Here is a 14089-nt window from a genome sequence, read left to right on the forward strand (position 1 = left end):
AGTTTGCAATCGGGATCGCTCTAACGGCAATAGGCCCGGCCCTGAGGGGGGGCAGGGGGGGCGCCCGCCCCGGGCCCCCGGAACGAAGGGGCCCCCACCCAGGGATGTGTGTTTATGTGTGTTACGTTGGCCTGCTGCTACGTGCACTGAAAGAAAAATAAACGACCATGCAGGCCCAAGATACTGCGTACAGAAATCACACGGCCTAGTTCAGAAAACAGCAGCGATGGCGCACAGAGCGACGCATCTGTTACGATCGACCTCACCCACGAGGCACGATGGCGGCGGCTTCCGCGGATGCGTTTTTGCCTTATCGCCTCCCGGGTCAAGCCACGCCCTCGCCGGATCGGTAGTCCTCGCCACGCCCTCACCGCAAGTACAACGGCGGACGACCTAGCGCACATGTGCCCGGTGAAGCTTCAGCCAGAGATCTGGAGATGCCCCATCACCGATCCCTACGCCGAGAGACTAGAAGCTGATTTTTTTAGAAGGTACCTACCCTAGCGAGTAGCGACTTTACTATGATAATCAAAAATAGATTATAAAAAATAATCAATATTTCGTTTTCACCGGTATAATAGGGCATTGATAATTGATTGACTGGGTTTCCTAGCGATGCATATTATTGATTTCATTTTTAATAAAATTTATCGGGTACTTTAATTACTGAGGATATATCTATTTTATCTTGTGTGATGCTTGCAGAAAACATATACAAAATGCCAATTTCATACCATGTCTAAGAGTCACTACCTTGGGTGCTAATTGTAATGTACATATGCTTCTCTGATTAAACTGATTGCATAGCATATGTTTTTGTAGCGCAGAAATGCAAACACTCGTCCAAGAAATAAACCAATTCATGATTTTTGCATAATATGGTAACACTTTTTTTGGAAACACGTCATATTTGATCGCACCTTTAATCCTGCCTCCTCATTTTTTTTAAACAATTATGTGCCGCACCGGGTGCAAGGTTAAACCCTGGACGATCGAAAAAAGAGGGAAATAACCATAAGGTTGGTCCCCGCGACATACTCTATAAGGGGCCCCGACATTTAGTTTCGCCCTGGGCCCCTAAAACCCCAGGACCGGCCCTGAACGGCAAGGTTGTTTTGATGTGTTTAAGTAATCTATCTTTCTCAAATCATATCTTAATTATATTCTCAATGCCATATTTTATGCAGGGTGGATAATACTTGGATACAAATATGACTATACCAGTAATTTTTTGTACTCCACCCATGCAAAGAAGTTCCTTTTTTTGTACTCCATATAGATACACATTGTAACGAGTAAACAACATTGGGTTGTTTGGAGCAACTCGAAGCCATAGCCCCGAAACTTCTCCCCTCCACCCTAAATACTTTTTTTGGGGGGTGGGGGGCTCCCAAAATAGTCTCTATTTTTTTTAGTGGCATTACAATGATATCCTCCTAACCCCCCCCCCCCCCATCTCACTTCACAAATTTATTCTTCTTCTCTTTTTCCCATGAAAAAGACAAAATAAAAACTCATTGGTGGTGAAACATTACAAGTGATGGCGGGAGGTGGCGGACTGCGACAAGAAACGACGGTTGTCCACCATCAGTGGATAACGGGGGACAACGATATATACCAACCAACGGGATTCAGGAAGGAATGGAGAGCCCTTATAGTTGCCCCCTACACATTTGGCAGAAATATAGTGTGGATGAAGAGACCCCAAGATGAAAGAGGAGTTGGAGTAGGGTTTAAGCTTATAAATCCCTAAACGAGAGAGATGAAAGGAAGAATGGCGACATATTTTGTCTCAACTACCCCTTCACTCCTTCTTCCTAGGATCTCTCAACTAGGATTTCCCCGCCACTCGCCGGCGTCGTCGTTGGTCCGCCTCATCTCCTATGGTCCTTGGATCATGGAGGCGCGGTTGATCCCAGTCCTTGACGGCGGGAGGGCTCCGCTTTTAGGTGTTTTTTTGGAGTTTTGTTAGGGTTTGTGCCATATGCTCAAGAAGACGAGGCGGAGGCGGCTTCTTGAAGATGGAATAAGGTCCTCCCCGCCTAGCCCCCGTCTTGGCGATGCTTCTAGCACCGTCGGATGGCGTGTGGAGGTGTGTCTCCGGAGATCTCGTGGGATCCGATCGACGTTTGTCTTCGGCGGATCCGCTTGGCTCCGGTCTTCGTTCGTTTGCGTCTACATGTCTGCAGGTTGGATTCTTTCGATCTAGGATTCTCTTCATCGACGACGGGTTGCTGTTCTAATGCGCTGGTCCTATGGGGACGTAGCACGACGACTTACCGACTGTCTACTACTCCCTCCGTCCCAAAATAAGTGTCTCAAGCCTAGTACAACTTTGTATTGAGACACTTATTTTGGGACGGAGGGAGTACAACAATGTTTGTCCGGCTCCGCTGAGGGAGGGGCGATGACGGCGGCGGGCCTTCGGCTCGCTCCTATACTTGTAGTCGTCGCTAGGTGGTCAACGGACCTAGATGTAATTCTTACTTCTGGTGTTCTTTGTACTACCTCGATATTTGATGAATAGATTGGAAGTTTTCTCGCAAAAAAATTGTCTCAAAAAAAAGGAAGAAATGGCGACATAATTTGAATTTCTTTTTTTTTTAGAAGAACATAATTTGAAGTTGCTCTCGCCGGTGTCGACTGATCGAACCCCCTCCCCCGAGCCCGGCCCGGCCCGGCCTGCTACTTTCCTGGCCCTACCCAAAGCTCCAACCCGACCCGACCCAGCGCTCTAAAATCCGTCTGGAGTCCATCGCCGCTGTGCTGTGCCGTGGCTTTAGCGTCAACGCCGACGCCTCCCTTCCCACACACACAGCCCCCCTCCGCCCGCCGCCGCCGCCGCCGTCGCCGTTCCACCTCGTCGCCCCACCCCGTCCGCAATCCCCGGCATCGACTCCTGAGGTATGCCGTCCAGTCATCCACGGTCGGATTACTTGAACCCAAGAACTTGGACTTAGATTTGGGGCGTGGCGCGCGCCGCCACGCCGTATAGAACCCTAGATCCGTCCCCCTGCAGCCGGCTCCGGGCTTAGATTCGGCCAGGCTTCCGTTTTGCTGCGGCGTTGTTCTTAGCTCTACCACGCTTAGAGATCTGGCCGGATTAGTTGCTTATTAGGGTTTTTGTTCTTCGCGTTTCTGCCTCTGCGGATTGGTAGCGACCGTCATCTTGTACCCCATCCCCTTTGCATACGCATGTTCTCATCGGTTTGTGTCTCATCGGTCCTATATTTACATCGCTTAAGTATTATCTTGCCTGGACGCTGGCTAGATTTGAGGCTATGTTCGATGAGAAGCACCTTCTAGATTAGAATTGACTCACAGTGGTACAGTTCTATGTGTATGTTGGTGGAGGCTTGGTCTATCGTATTCCCTGTTCTCGAGCACACGCTATTCGTTATTGCTGTGTAGTAGTAAGAAGTAGCCTGCAGTTCTAGATCTTCTGGATCTTGAGCTTTTTGGAGGTTTTTCGAAGCCGGACGTTGCATGGCGGTGCGCACGTAACTGCCACGTAGCGTGTGTTTAGAATCGATCTTGAGGACCTTGAAGGCCACACGCTTTCTGCTTTTTGTAAGTTGTAACGTTTCTCACTTGATATGATACACAGAGCTCGCTTTGTTTTTTTCGTTCAAAAAGAATTGTCACGTGATTCCTGGGTTATTTCCGAATCGGTCGACTCATATATGGTATTTTTACTGTTGCTGGCATTTTTGATTAAATTGTGGAGCTTATGTGGTTATCCACTTCGCTACCTGCCATTTTTTTCAGGTAACGTAGATCGCATGTTGGATTTAATTCTTTCAGTGTTTAACTAAAGTGACCGTGCGGCTACTGGAATAGGTTGACATTCGTTGTCGTATTGCATTGAATGGCTCGCTTTCACGTGATTCCTGGGTTATTTCCGAATTGGTCGACTCATATATGGTATTTTTACCGTTGCTGGCATTTTCGATTAAATTGTAGAGCTTATGTGGTTATCCACTTCGCTACCTGCCATTTTTTTTCCAGTTAACGTAGATCGCATGTTGGATGGATTTAATTATTTCAGCGTTCAAGTAAAGTGACTGTGCAGCTACTGGAATAGGTTGACATACGTTGTCGTATTCCATTGAATGCCTCGCTTTTTTTTTCCATGCAAAATCTGAAGTCAAGACTCCATCACTTACATCACTCTGACCGTTTCTTACACTTGGTAGCTTCTGTATTCCGCAGGTGAACTGAGTACCCAACTTTTGTCAAGATGTCTGATAGTCATGAAACCGACAAGAATATTGAGATGTGGAAGATCAAGAAGCTGATCAAGGGACTCGAGTCTGCTAGAGGCAATGGCACAAGCATGATCTCTCTGATTATGCCTCCACGTGATCAAGTCTCGCGTGTGACAAAGATGTTGGGTGATGAATATGGTACTGCTTCAAACATAAAGAGTAGAGTCAATCGTCAATCTGTTTTGGGAGCCATCACCTCAGCGCAGCAGAGGCTGAAGCTGTATAACAGGGTTCCCCCAAATGGACTAGTTCTTTACACTGGAACAATTGTTACTGACGATGGCAAGGAAAAGAAGGTTACAATCGATTTTGAGCCATTCAAGCCCATCAATGCGTCCTTGTACCTTTGTGACAATAAATTCCACACTGAAGCATTGAGTGAGCTCTTGGAATCCGATGACAAGTTTGGCTTCATCATTATGGATGGTAATGGAACTCTTTTTGGCACACTTAGTGGCAATACTCGTGAAGTGCTTCACAAGTTCAGTGTGGATCTCCCCAAGAAGCATGGAAGAGGAGGGCAATCTGCTCTGCGTTTTGCTCGCCTTCGGATGGAGAAGCGCCACAATTATGTTCGGAAAACAGCTGAACTTGCTACTCAGTTCTTCATCAACCCAGCTACCAGCCAGCCTAATGTTGCAGGACTAATATTGGCTGGTTCTGCTGATTTTAAAACAGAACTGAGCCAATCTGACATGTTTGATCAGCGCCTTCAGTGCAAGATACTTAATGTGGTTGATGTTTCATATGGTGGTGAGAGCGGTTTCAACCAGGCCATTGAGTTATCAGCTGAAATTCTAGCAAATGTGAAGTTCATACAAGAGAAGAAGTTGATCGGGAAGTACTTTGAAGAGATTAGTCAAGATACTGGGAAGTATGTCTTTGGAGTTGATGACACCCTGAAGGCTCTTGAAATGGGTGCTGTTGAAACTTTGATGGTGTGGGAAAACCTTGATGTCAATCGGTTTGTGCTTAAGCACAGTGCAACTGGAGAAATTATCATTAAGCATCTGAACAAAGAAGGTGAAGCCGACCAGAGCAACTTCCGTGATCCATCTACCAATGCTGAGTTAGAAGTCCAGGAGAAGACCTCACTTCTGGAATGGTTTGCTAATGAATACAAAAAGTTTGGGTGCACCCTTGAGTTTGTTACCAATAAATCTCAAGAGGGCTCGCAGTTCTGTAGAGGGTTTGGTGGCATTGGCGGCATCCTCCGCTATCAGCTGGACATTCGCTCCTTTGATGATCTTGATGACGACGAGGGTGTCTATGAAGACTCTGATTAGCAACCAATCAATCACATGCCTGAGGCAGTCGCGGTTAAATCTGAATTTGGCGCGACTATTTGCTCCGGAGCACCTCAAAGAAGCTGTGAGTTTCGTCTCAATATGCAATTAGCTTGTAATTCTATTGTCTGCTCCATGATTTCTGAAGCTCTCCTGTTCTATTTTCAGATCCATTGGATGATGGGCGCGGGTCAGCTACATACTATGCTTTGGAAGTCTGAGACGATACAATCGCAATTCCTCTATTAAACAACGTCGAGATGTTATCCTAAATCACAATGATGACTCATGTACTGAACCTTGGTTGTTACCTCCTGTTTTGCCCATGTTTTTTCCCCAGGAACTCCTGCTTGGCTGTTGGCTGAACTGACTCTGTCTGTCTCTATGGTTCAATTTAGCAACTTGTCTGCCCTAGTGGTAGAACATGGCAAATGTCTGCCTGAATTTGAGTTGTTGTAAGCTACCTATTGTTGTTGTCATGCGGGAAAGGTTGAATTGGGATTCATTCTAGTGTGTCTTTTAACTTCCGATCTATTATCTCCGTTCTAAATTATTTGTTTTAGATTTATCTAGATACGGAGGTATATGTGTCTGGACAAATCTAAGTCAACTCATTTGAGATGGAGGGAGTATTTTATCATCTGCACCTGCGGTATAAAGAGCACCAAAAGCAGCTGACCGGCTGAAACTTCGGCCGGCCGCGTGAGACTAGTGCGATCCTGAAGCGCATCGTCTCCACCTTTGGAAGTGCTGCCCCATAGTGCTTTTTTTCTTTCTTTTCAACCATGCCAATGAGTTTCTCCATGGATAATCATGGCGAAGGTTGCAACACCGGCGAGTGGACGACGATGTTGGAGGCAGTAATTTCTTTTTGCTACAACCGGCCGAAGCAAGAGCTAGAACCACAGTTGATTTTTGCTGCATATAAGCAAGTTGGAACCACAGTTGGTTTTTGCTATGACCACATCACCTTCTTTGCTACAAGTGGGCGGCAACGACAAACGATTGTAACCGAGAGACCAGAGAGCTGCAAACCACGCTCTGAAAAGGCTACGACTAACAACAAAAGCGACCAAGCCTGTTGGAAAAAAGCTTCAACCGGTGTGCACAAAAGTTTCAACCGGCGTGAGAAAAAACTTCAACCTGGTGTGGAGCGATGATGCTGAGAGCTGCAGCCAGAGGCACGGTGGTGTTGCGATGGACGTCCTGCGACGGCGGCGGCTAGGTGTTGCGTGCTACAAGATGCGGCGTTTTGCTAAGAGGGGGGACCGCGTCCTGCTGGAACCGGCGAGGACGTATGCTGCGAGGGCGACCACTAGCGGCGAGGGTGGCGAGGCAAGCAGGGAGGACGGCCGCTGAGCTGGCTGGCGTCTGGGAGGATCACGGCATGGACGCATTAGACATGCGCCAGGCATCGCGTAAAAATGAAGACCGGATCCAAGCAGATTCATTGAAGATCAACATGGATCGAGATCTGCTAGAGACACATCTTCACACGTCTTTCAACAACGCTAGACCTTATTCAACCTTACCGAAAAAGGTTTTCACCCTGCTTTATATGTAAAGCAACAACCAACTTGCAACGAGCGATACAACATCACAAGCACCCAAGGTAAGATACAAAGATGCTAAGAAGCAGCTAACACTCCCACAACAAGTTCAAGTAAACAACAGATACACACTAAGCCTCACTAGAAAATTGAGGGAGCACTCAACTGAGCACAAGCCACTGAGAAGAGACCAAGCCGCACGTTGTCAATCTATGAGCCCCAAGGTGATGCCTTCAAGAAGGATACGTCACCGAAGTGCCGCCACCACCCGATCTAGAGGATCACAATTTTCATCCGGGGCACCTAGGAGGACATGGAGTAACCACGACGGAGCCTTCAAGAAGATGACGTCCACGGATGCCGCCTCCGTCGGCCCGGGAAAGCCAGGCAAGGTATTCACCTCGATAAACACACTCCAACTCCGAACAGGTTGCGGCCAGTCCCGGGGACAAATGTCGCATCACAACCACCGATGGACAAGCACCAACAGCCATGCTGCCCACACGGCCATAGAGACTAGCCCGCAACTGAGCCGCGAGCTCTGCCCACGAGCACGCCGCTCCAGCCACCAGGTCACCGCCCTGCATCCCGACGCTCCAGAAACCAACAAAGGAACAAACTTGGAACCGACCGGCAAAATCCAAGCATCAAAAGAGCCGCCGGTGACCAGACTGCCCCGAACAACTCAATCTGGAGCTCGGAGGTGCTAGGCGGGGGAAATGAGGAGAAGAGGATCAAAGCATATCCGGACCGACGCCCCCTGCGTCGATGACAGGTAGAGGGACCACCCATCCCTCCCGCAACCTCCCCACACGCCACCCCTGATGCCCCACCACAGCCTCTAGCCAGCTCCATGCGGGGCAATAGTAGCCACCCGTCCACCGCCCTGTCCGCATCCAGCCGCCAAAGAGGGCCCCCGAGCGCCCATCACCAAGGGGCCATCGCACCACCGCCAGCCGCGGCACCCCTGCAGTAGCCCACCGCGCGTTGCCGCGGCCCACTCCCAGCGCCACGACCATGCCAGGTCGTGGCCAGCCCCCACGCCGCCTGTCGAGGGAGAGCCATCGGATCCCGTTTTGGCCCCCGGCAACCGCCAGGCTCACGCCGCCTCCGCCACCGGTAGCACATCCCCGCCGGCCACACCACGCAACCCTCCAAGCCGGGGCAGCATCCACCAGTGCCGCTGCGCCCCACGAAGCGCCGCGCCCCGAAACTACGAGGCCGTCTTGCGCCGCCCACCACCGCTCGGAGAGGAGAGGAGGCCCCGCCGCCGCCGCTGCCAGCCGGGCTTTGCCCGCCAACGAGCTTCGGCAGCGGCGAGGAGAGAAGGAAGGTAGGAGCGGCGGCGGCTAGGGTTCCCCCGTCGCTCGCGGGAGCGACGCGGGGGGGTGGGGGGTGACGAAAGGGGTGTCTCTCGACAGTCAACCTTATTCAACCTTCACGGAGCCGCCGCCGCCACCTTGCCTCATGAAAAAAACACCTAAAACACAAAGTAGAATCCCTCCCGCCGGCAAGGGCCGGGGTCCACCGTGCCTCCATGGCCCGAGGATCAACGAAGATGAGGCGGACCAGCGGCAGCGCCGACGGGGGCAGAGGAACCCTAAGCCATTTTCATGTCAAATTCAAGTGTGTCTGTTCTCCTATTAATCAGTATCTCATTGCATAGTCTACATCATACTGGAATCAGCTGGAGCTCTACACCATCATCATACATACAGGAAAAAGGAAACCAGGAAGGTATTCTACAATGGAGGATCATCAGGTCAGGATGACATCTTTGGGTTTGCCTTCTCCCACCCGCCGCAGGAGTCGTCGCAGCAGCTCTCCTCGCCGATGACCCTGTTGACGGTCCTGCCGACGCAGCTGGAGGAGGCGCAGCCGCCGTCCCTGGCGTTGTCGAAGTCCGGCGCGAAGCCGAGGAACATCGGCGGCTGCGTCTCCATCCCGTGGTTGCTGCCCAGCGTCCCGTACTGCTTCTCGACGCCGCCGTCCTCCCGGAACCTGACCTTGCACCCGCCGCCGTCCTCCCTGCAGAGGAGCAGGTCGTGGCCGGGGTTCCAGAAGATGCGCACGCCGTGCGCCCAGCACAGGTTGGCGCCGCGGTAGGAGCAGAGCACCTCGAACACCTCGTCGCCGCGCACCGCCGGAATCGACATGCGCGCCTCCTCCGCGCTGGGGATCTCGGCCCGCTCCGACCACACGGGCGCGCTCAGGTTGTGCTCGCTGTAGCCGTGGCACAGCAGCTGCACGTTGCCGTCCGCCATGTCCAGCTCCTCCCCCACCTGCTGCTCGTTGGTCACCACGATCAGCAGCTTCGGCGCGGCGCCGCCGGGCAGGAACGGCGACGGCAGGCGGGGGCACTGGTACCGGAGGAAGTAGCTGGTCGCCACCACCGCGGCAATCAAGACGGCGAGGACCACGATCTTGACCGGCCCCGCGGCCATGACAACGGCGACGACAACGACGATGATGCTGCGACGGCGGTGGCGCGCCGGCGGAGCTTAGGACCGTGGAGATGGGGCTGCGCGTACGTGTGCGGTGGAGGCTGGCATGCAAAGTGGCGCGCGCCTCGCTCATGCATGTTTCGCCGTGATCCTTCCCTTGGGCTGAGGGAGGCCACAGCGGAGGAAGGCAAACTTAGACAGCGGACAGCGGCGAATGAGCTCGTTTTCCCCCCTCTAGGCCATGGGTCGCACCCCCTAATTTTGGGGTGTTTTCTCACCTGGCTAAATTTGCCGATCGCCCAAGAACACATGAAATGCAACGCTCAAAATATCATGCAACTTTTATTCTCATTTGGCAGAGCAAAACATGCTCTCAAGTCTGAATTATGGTTCCATTCGAACAACAGTAGGCAGAAACTCAGCAAGATGATGAAGATGATGACAACATATCAGTGCTGCAGAAGGTCTCTGAACCAGTAGGCCGACGCCTTGGGGTGCCGGTCCAGGGTGGGGCTGCTGAAGTCGACGTACACGATGCCGAACTTGGAGGAGTAGCCGGAGCTCCACTCGAAGTTGTCGAGGAGAGACCACGCGAAGTAGCCGAGGACGTTGGCGCCGCCATCGATGGCCTTCTTCAGCTCGCCGAGGTAGCTCCGGTAGAACCGGACCCTCGTCGCGTCCCGCAAGTACTGCTCCCGGGTGAGGCCCCCCGGCTCATCCATTCCTGGCAACATGATGGTAATTATAAGGTTGGTATGTGCATGACAAGATGATCGAGAGGCGGCATGAAACCTAGCAAAGATGATATGGAGCTTCAAAAATGGATCAAGTATTTATCCAGTACCGTTTTCAGTTATGACAATAGGTGGGTTTCCATACTTCTGGCTGAGGTAGTGCACGCATCCGTACATCCCCGACGGGACGATGTAAAGCCAGTTAGAATTCGCCTGCAAGAGTTCACGCATCGACGACGATTGATCATGTCAATTTTGAACTCAGCAGTGCAAATATGGTCTGAGAAAATGAAGCTGAAAAAGGTTGCAGCTAAGAGCTACTACATACATACCTTTGGTCCAATCGGTTTGCCATTTCTCTCAACTGCAAAGATTTCGGCGATGATTAAAAGGGTGAACCGACAATATTAATTCATCGGAACGCAATGATGTAAAACCTAGAGCTTGAGGCAAGAAACTCACAGGCATATGTGACCTGCCAATCGGCCGAGTAGCTGGTCGGCGTCTGCTGCAGCAATTTCTGGCCCTTCATGAGGCTAGCCGTGTACTGGTTGATCCCGATGTAGTCTGCTGAGCCCTTGAGCAATTTAGCTTCACTGGGAGTGAACCTGGGCAGCCTCTCTTTCACAAGGTCTTGCATTATCTGTGGGTAATGCCCGTTTATTAGCGGGTCGACAAACCTGCATCCAACGCAACGTTGATGGCATAAGCATCGGTATATATTTTTGTTTATCTATCTGATGAAATGCTTTGTCAGAGGGCTTACCAGCCAACATGGAAGTCCCTGGCTCTTTGAGCTGCTGCTTGGTCTTCAGTTGAGTTGGTAAGAGCCTCGTACCAGTTGAAGTCCAGAACTATTCCAACCTTCCCCTTCTGAGCTGCCTACATTTTTTTAAAAAAATTATTCAGATACTATACTCCTGAAAGCTGAGCATAGTATGATTTACTCTTATAATTCAAGTAGAAAAATACCTGATACTTAGTCCGGTATCTTGCAACTGCATAACCATGTGCTAAGAGAAAATTGTGAGCAACGATGTAAGGTTCTGTTGCCGAGTTCCCACCGGCAGCGCATTTGCTGCACCTCTGAGGAGGATTCGACCCTACGTCGTAACCAAGAAGCGCAACTATCCTTGGTTCGTTGAATGTAAACCAGTGCTTTACACGATCGCCAAAGGTCTTAAAACAAAAATCAGCGTAGTCTGCAAACAGTCCCCTACAGAACAAATGTTATGAAGATAGTCATGCATTGCTCATTGTTTCAACCTTTCATATCAGAGGTACATACGAGATATAGCATGCTGTATTTACCTAGAAAAACATGTAGTGCTTGTATGTTGTGCATTTTACTTTCGGGTAAACATACAAAAACTTCCACATGCATAATGTTCATGCTCAATACGCAAAGTCACTTTAGACAATTATTACTGTACACAGAGTCACAGAGTAACTGGTAATTTGTCTAAACCATTTTAGCTTTCTCAGTATCTATGCTAGCTTCTAATTCCAAACTACAAGTACTCCAAAGTGAGAAGGTAGATGTAACACATGAGTACATAGAAAGATAGAATATTAGTTTGACTTACACCGTCTTTGCATTTAACCAGCCTCCATACTTCTTCTCAAGCGCCAGAGGGAGATCGTAGTGGTAAAGATTGATATAAGGAGTAATGCCTGCTCAGTTTTCATGGAAACATTCAGATATTAATGTATTCAGGTTCCCATATGGAAGTTTCACAGGTTGAAATAGACGCTTAGTTCCACGCAAAAAAGGAAATAGATGATTAGTCATATGCTACACCTTTCTGAAGAAGGTAGTTTATCAGATTATTGTAATACGCGACGCCTTCTTGGTTAACTTTTCCGTCACCATCTGCGCAAGTCAAAGATGAATAAGGGTGGTAACACTTGTGTTTCATTCAGAATAATATTGGAGCTATATATTAGTATAATGCTACGGTTGCAGTCAAATTCAGAATACCTGGGAAGATTCTGGACCATGAGATAGAAAACCGGTAGGCATCGAAATTCAATCCTTTCATGAGATTAACATCTTCCTGTGGCAACATAAAAGAACACATCGTAAGGCCCTCGGAGTTCTTTCTCGACAGTCGCGGTGTGAATATCAATGTTTCCCCAAAAGAAAGCTATGCATATATGGTGCTTTGGATCACCGCCGGGGCAAAAAATGTGGGTCTTCTGATGCCGGGAGAGTAATGACCATGATACAATATTTTTTCATTTTTCTTTTCTTTCACAATGTGTTGCAAACTCTTGTCCGTTTCCTTCTTAATTAATGAATGAGGCAAAGCTTTTGCCTCTGTTTCAAAAAAAAAAAGAAAAAAAGTAGTACTGCACTGGAAGATGTCAAGTGCCCCAATTTTGTGAAGTGTGATCTATGCAGTGTAATTTTGGATGTGGTGGTAGTACCTTGTAGCGATGATACTGATCCGTAGTAACGTCTGCATTTTGATTTCCGGCAATGTTTCCTGCTCGTTGCAACATACACAAAGAAAATGTCAGTGTGGATGGATGAAGTCGAGGAGGAAGAAGAAGAACACACTTTGGATCTCAGTTCAAGATTCTAAGTCGAGCGTTTAGTTGACACGACTCACTGACCGCTGGTAACTCGCTGGTGCCAAGCAAGAGACAGACGAGACGAGAGGAGAGAGACGAGGTAATCACCTGGGACGTGGGCGAAGGCGTCCCAGATGGAAGGCCCGCGGCCGCCGGCGTTGGCCATGCCCTCCACCTGGTACGCCGACGTGGCCGTCCCGAAGACGAAGCCCTTGGGGAAGGACGCTCGGCTCAGCCCGCCCAGCCAGTTGGGCCGGCGCGGCGACGCCCCCGCGGCCGCAGCACTCACGCCATGGCACGCCGCCACCAGCGCGAGCAGCAGCAGCAGCACCACCAACCTCGCGGCCATCTCGCCGCCGACCGACCGACCGACCCCACACTCTTGCTTGGTCACTGTTCACGCCCACCCACTGGCCACTGGCAGCTCGCTACTACTCGCTAGTAGTAATGCCAGGGCAGCGGCACGCTCTTCAAGCAGTGTTTGTGGGCGCGTGCGTCCTAATAATTGCCGGCGCGGTGGGGCGGGGCGGGGCGGAGGGCATCTTTTCTGGCGGTGCGCGCGCGTGGTCGAGGCTGGCGGCACGGACGTGGTGGGTGCTCCAGTGGCTGGCTGACACGGCCGGGCGCCGGCGATAACGCCGCGTGGGTCACGGTGTCCCACGGTGGAGAAGGAAGGAAGGAAGGAAGGAAGGAAGGGGTGACGAGGCGTGGCCGGCCAGAATGATTAATGGTGGCCAGTTCACGCCTGTCGGGGCGCGTCACGTGGCCGGGTCTTCCCCCGGGGATCGGCCATGTGACGCGGCATGTGGTGGCGGGGATCGGCCATGTGACGCGGCATGTGGTGGCGTGGAGGGTGGGATGGGATCATGGGATGGCGCGGATAGCGGAGGTACGAGCCTCGAACATGGCAGCGGCGAACATGTCGCGGTCCGTGCGTGCGTTCGGTCTTCGGTGTCAACCGGCATATGCACGGGAAACTACGGGCGTCGAAGTTTTACCTCGGAGCTGGACCGCCACCAGTCGGTGCTGCGTACACTAGGCAGGTTGGTACAGATCGAACACATGCGGCTGTTGAAACTTGCACATGGTCAAGTGGTCAGGGAGCAGAGCTAAGAGCATCTCCACCCGTGCCCCCACAAGCCCTTTTTAGCACCTGCGATCAAAAAACGTCATCCCATGGGCTCGTTTTGCACCGGATTTGCACAAAATTACGGCCCGCGTACGCAAGCC

The 14089-nt window shown here is 50.9% G+C and overlaps 2 protein-coding genes across 3 annotated transcripts; one reads left to right on the forward strand and one right to left on the reverse strand.

Moving 5' to 3' along the window:
- The first annotated feature begins 2688 nt into the window (after nt 1-2688).
- Nucleotides 2689-6059, forward strand: LOC123090806 (eukaryotic peptide chain release factor subunit 1-3). 2 transcript variants are annotated; one of them, XM_044512147.1, is made up of 3 exons: nt 2689-2904; nt 4213-5639; nt 5723-6059. In XM_044512147.1, the coding sequence occupies exon 2, from the start codon at nt 4241-4243 to the stop codon at nt 5552-5554; it is 1314 nt and encodes a 437-aa protein (XP_044368082.1). In that variant the 5' UTR covers nt 2689-2904; nt 4213-4240; the 3' UTR covers nt 5555-5639; nt 5723-6059. The 2 variants fall into 2 exon arrangements, with proteins under 2 accessions (XP_044368082.1, XP_044368081.1); XM_044512146.1 differs by having other exon boundaries at nt 2764-2904; nt 4197-5639.
- Nucleotides 6060-9863: 3804 nt separating this feature from the next.
- LOC123090805 (beta-glucosidase 7) lies at nt 9864-13539 on the reverse strand. Its single transcript, XM_044512145.1, has 11 exons — nt 12968-13539; nt 12713-12771; nt 12264-12339; nt 12084-12155; nt 11869-11956; nt 11255-11498; nt 11049-11164; nt 10745-10962; nt 10615-10646; nt 10393-10495; nt 9864-10272 (listed from the first exon to the last, which is right to left on the reverse strand). The coding sequence occupies exons 1-11, from the start codon at nt 13206-13208 to the stop codon at nt 9998-10000; spliced, it is 1524 nt and encodes a 507-aa protein (XP_044368080.1). The 5' UTR covers nt 13209-13539; the 3' UTR covers nt 9864-9997.
- Nucleotides 13540-14089: the final 550 nt, after the last annotated feature.

Source organism: Triticum aestivum, chromosome 4B, assembly GCF_018294505.1.
Source record: "Triticum aestivum cultivar Chinese Spring chromosome 4B, IWGSC CS RefSeq v2.1, whole genome shotgun sequence".
Lineage (NCBI taxonomy): Eukaryota > Viridiplantae > Streptophyta > Magnoliopsida > Poales > Poaceae > Triticum > Triticum aestivum.

What these genes read in the sequence shown, in the direction of transcription:
- LOC123090806 (XM_044512147.1), top strand. Translation starts at nt 4,241, where the DNA reads ATGTCTGATAGTCATGAAACCGACAAGAATATTGAGATGTGGAAGATC.
- LOC123090805 (XM_044512145.1), bottom strand. Translation starts at nt 13,208, where the DNA reads ATGGCCGCGAGGTTGGTGGTGCTGCTGCTGCTGCTCGCGCTGGTGGCG. An exon ending in AAACTACCTTCTTCAGAAAG is followed by an intron (nt 11,957 to 12,083) that starts GTGTAGCATATG and finishes AAAACTGAGCAG; the next exon opens with GCATTACTCCTTATATCAAT. An exon ending in GATACCGGACTAAGTATCAG is followed by an intron (nt 11,165 to 11,254) that starts GTATTTTTCTAC and finishes AAAAAAATGTAG; the next exon opens with GCAGCTCAGAAGGGGAAGGT.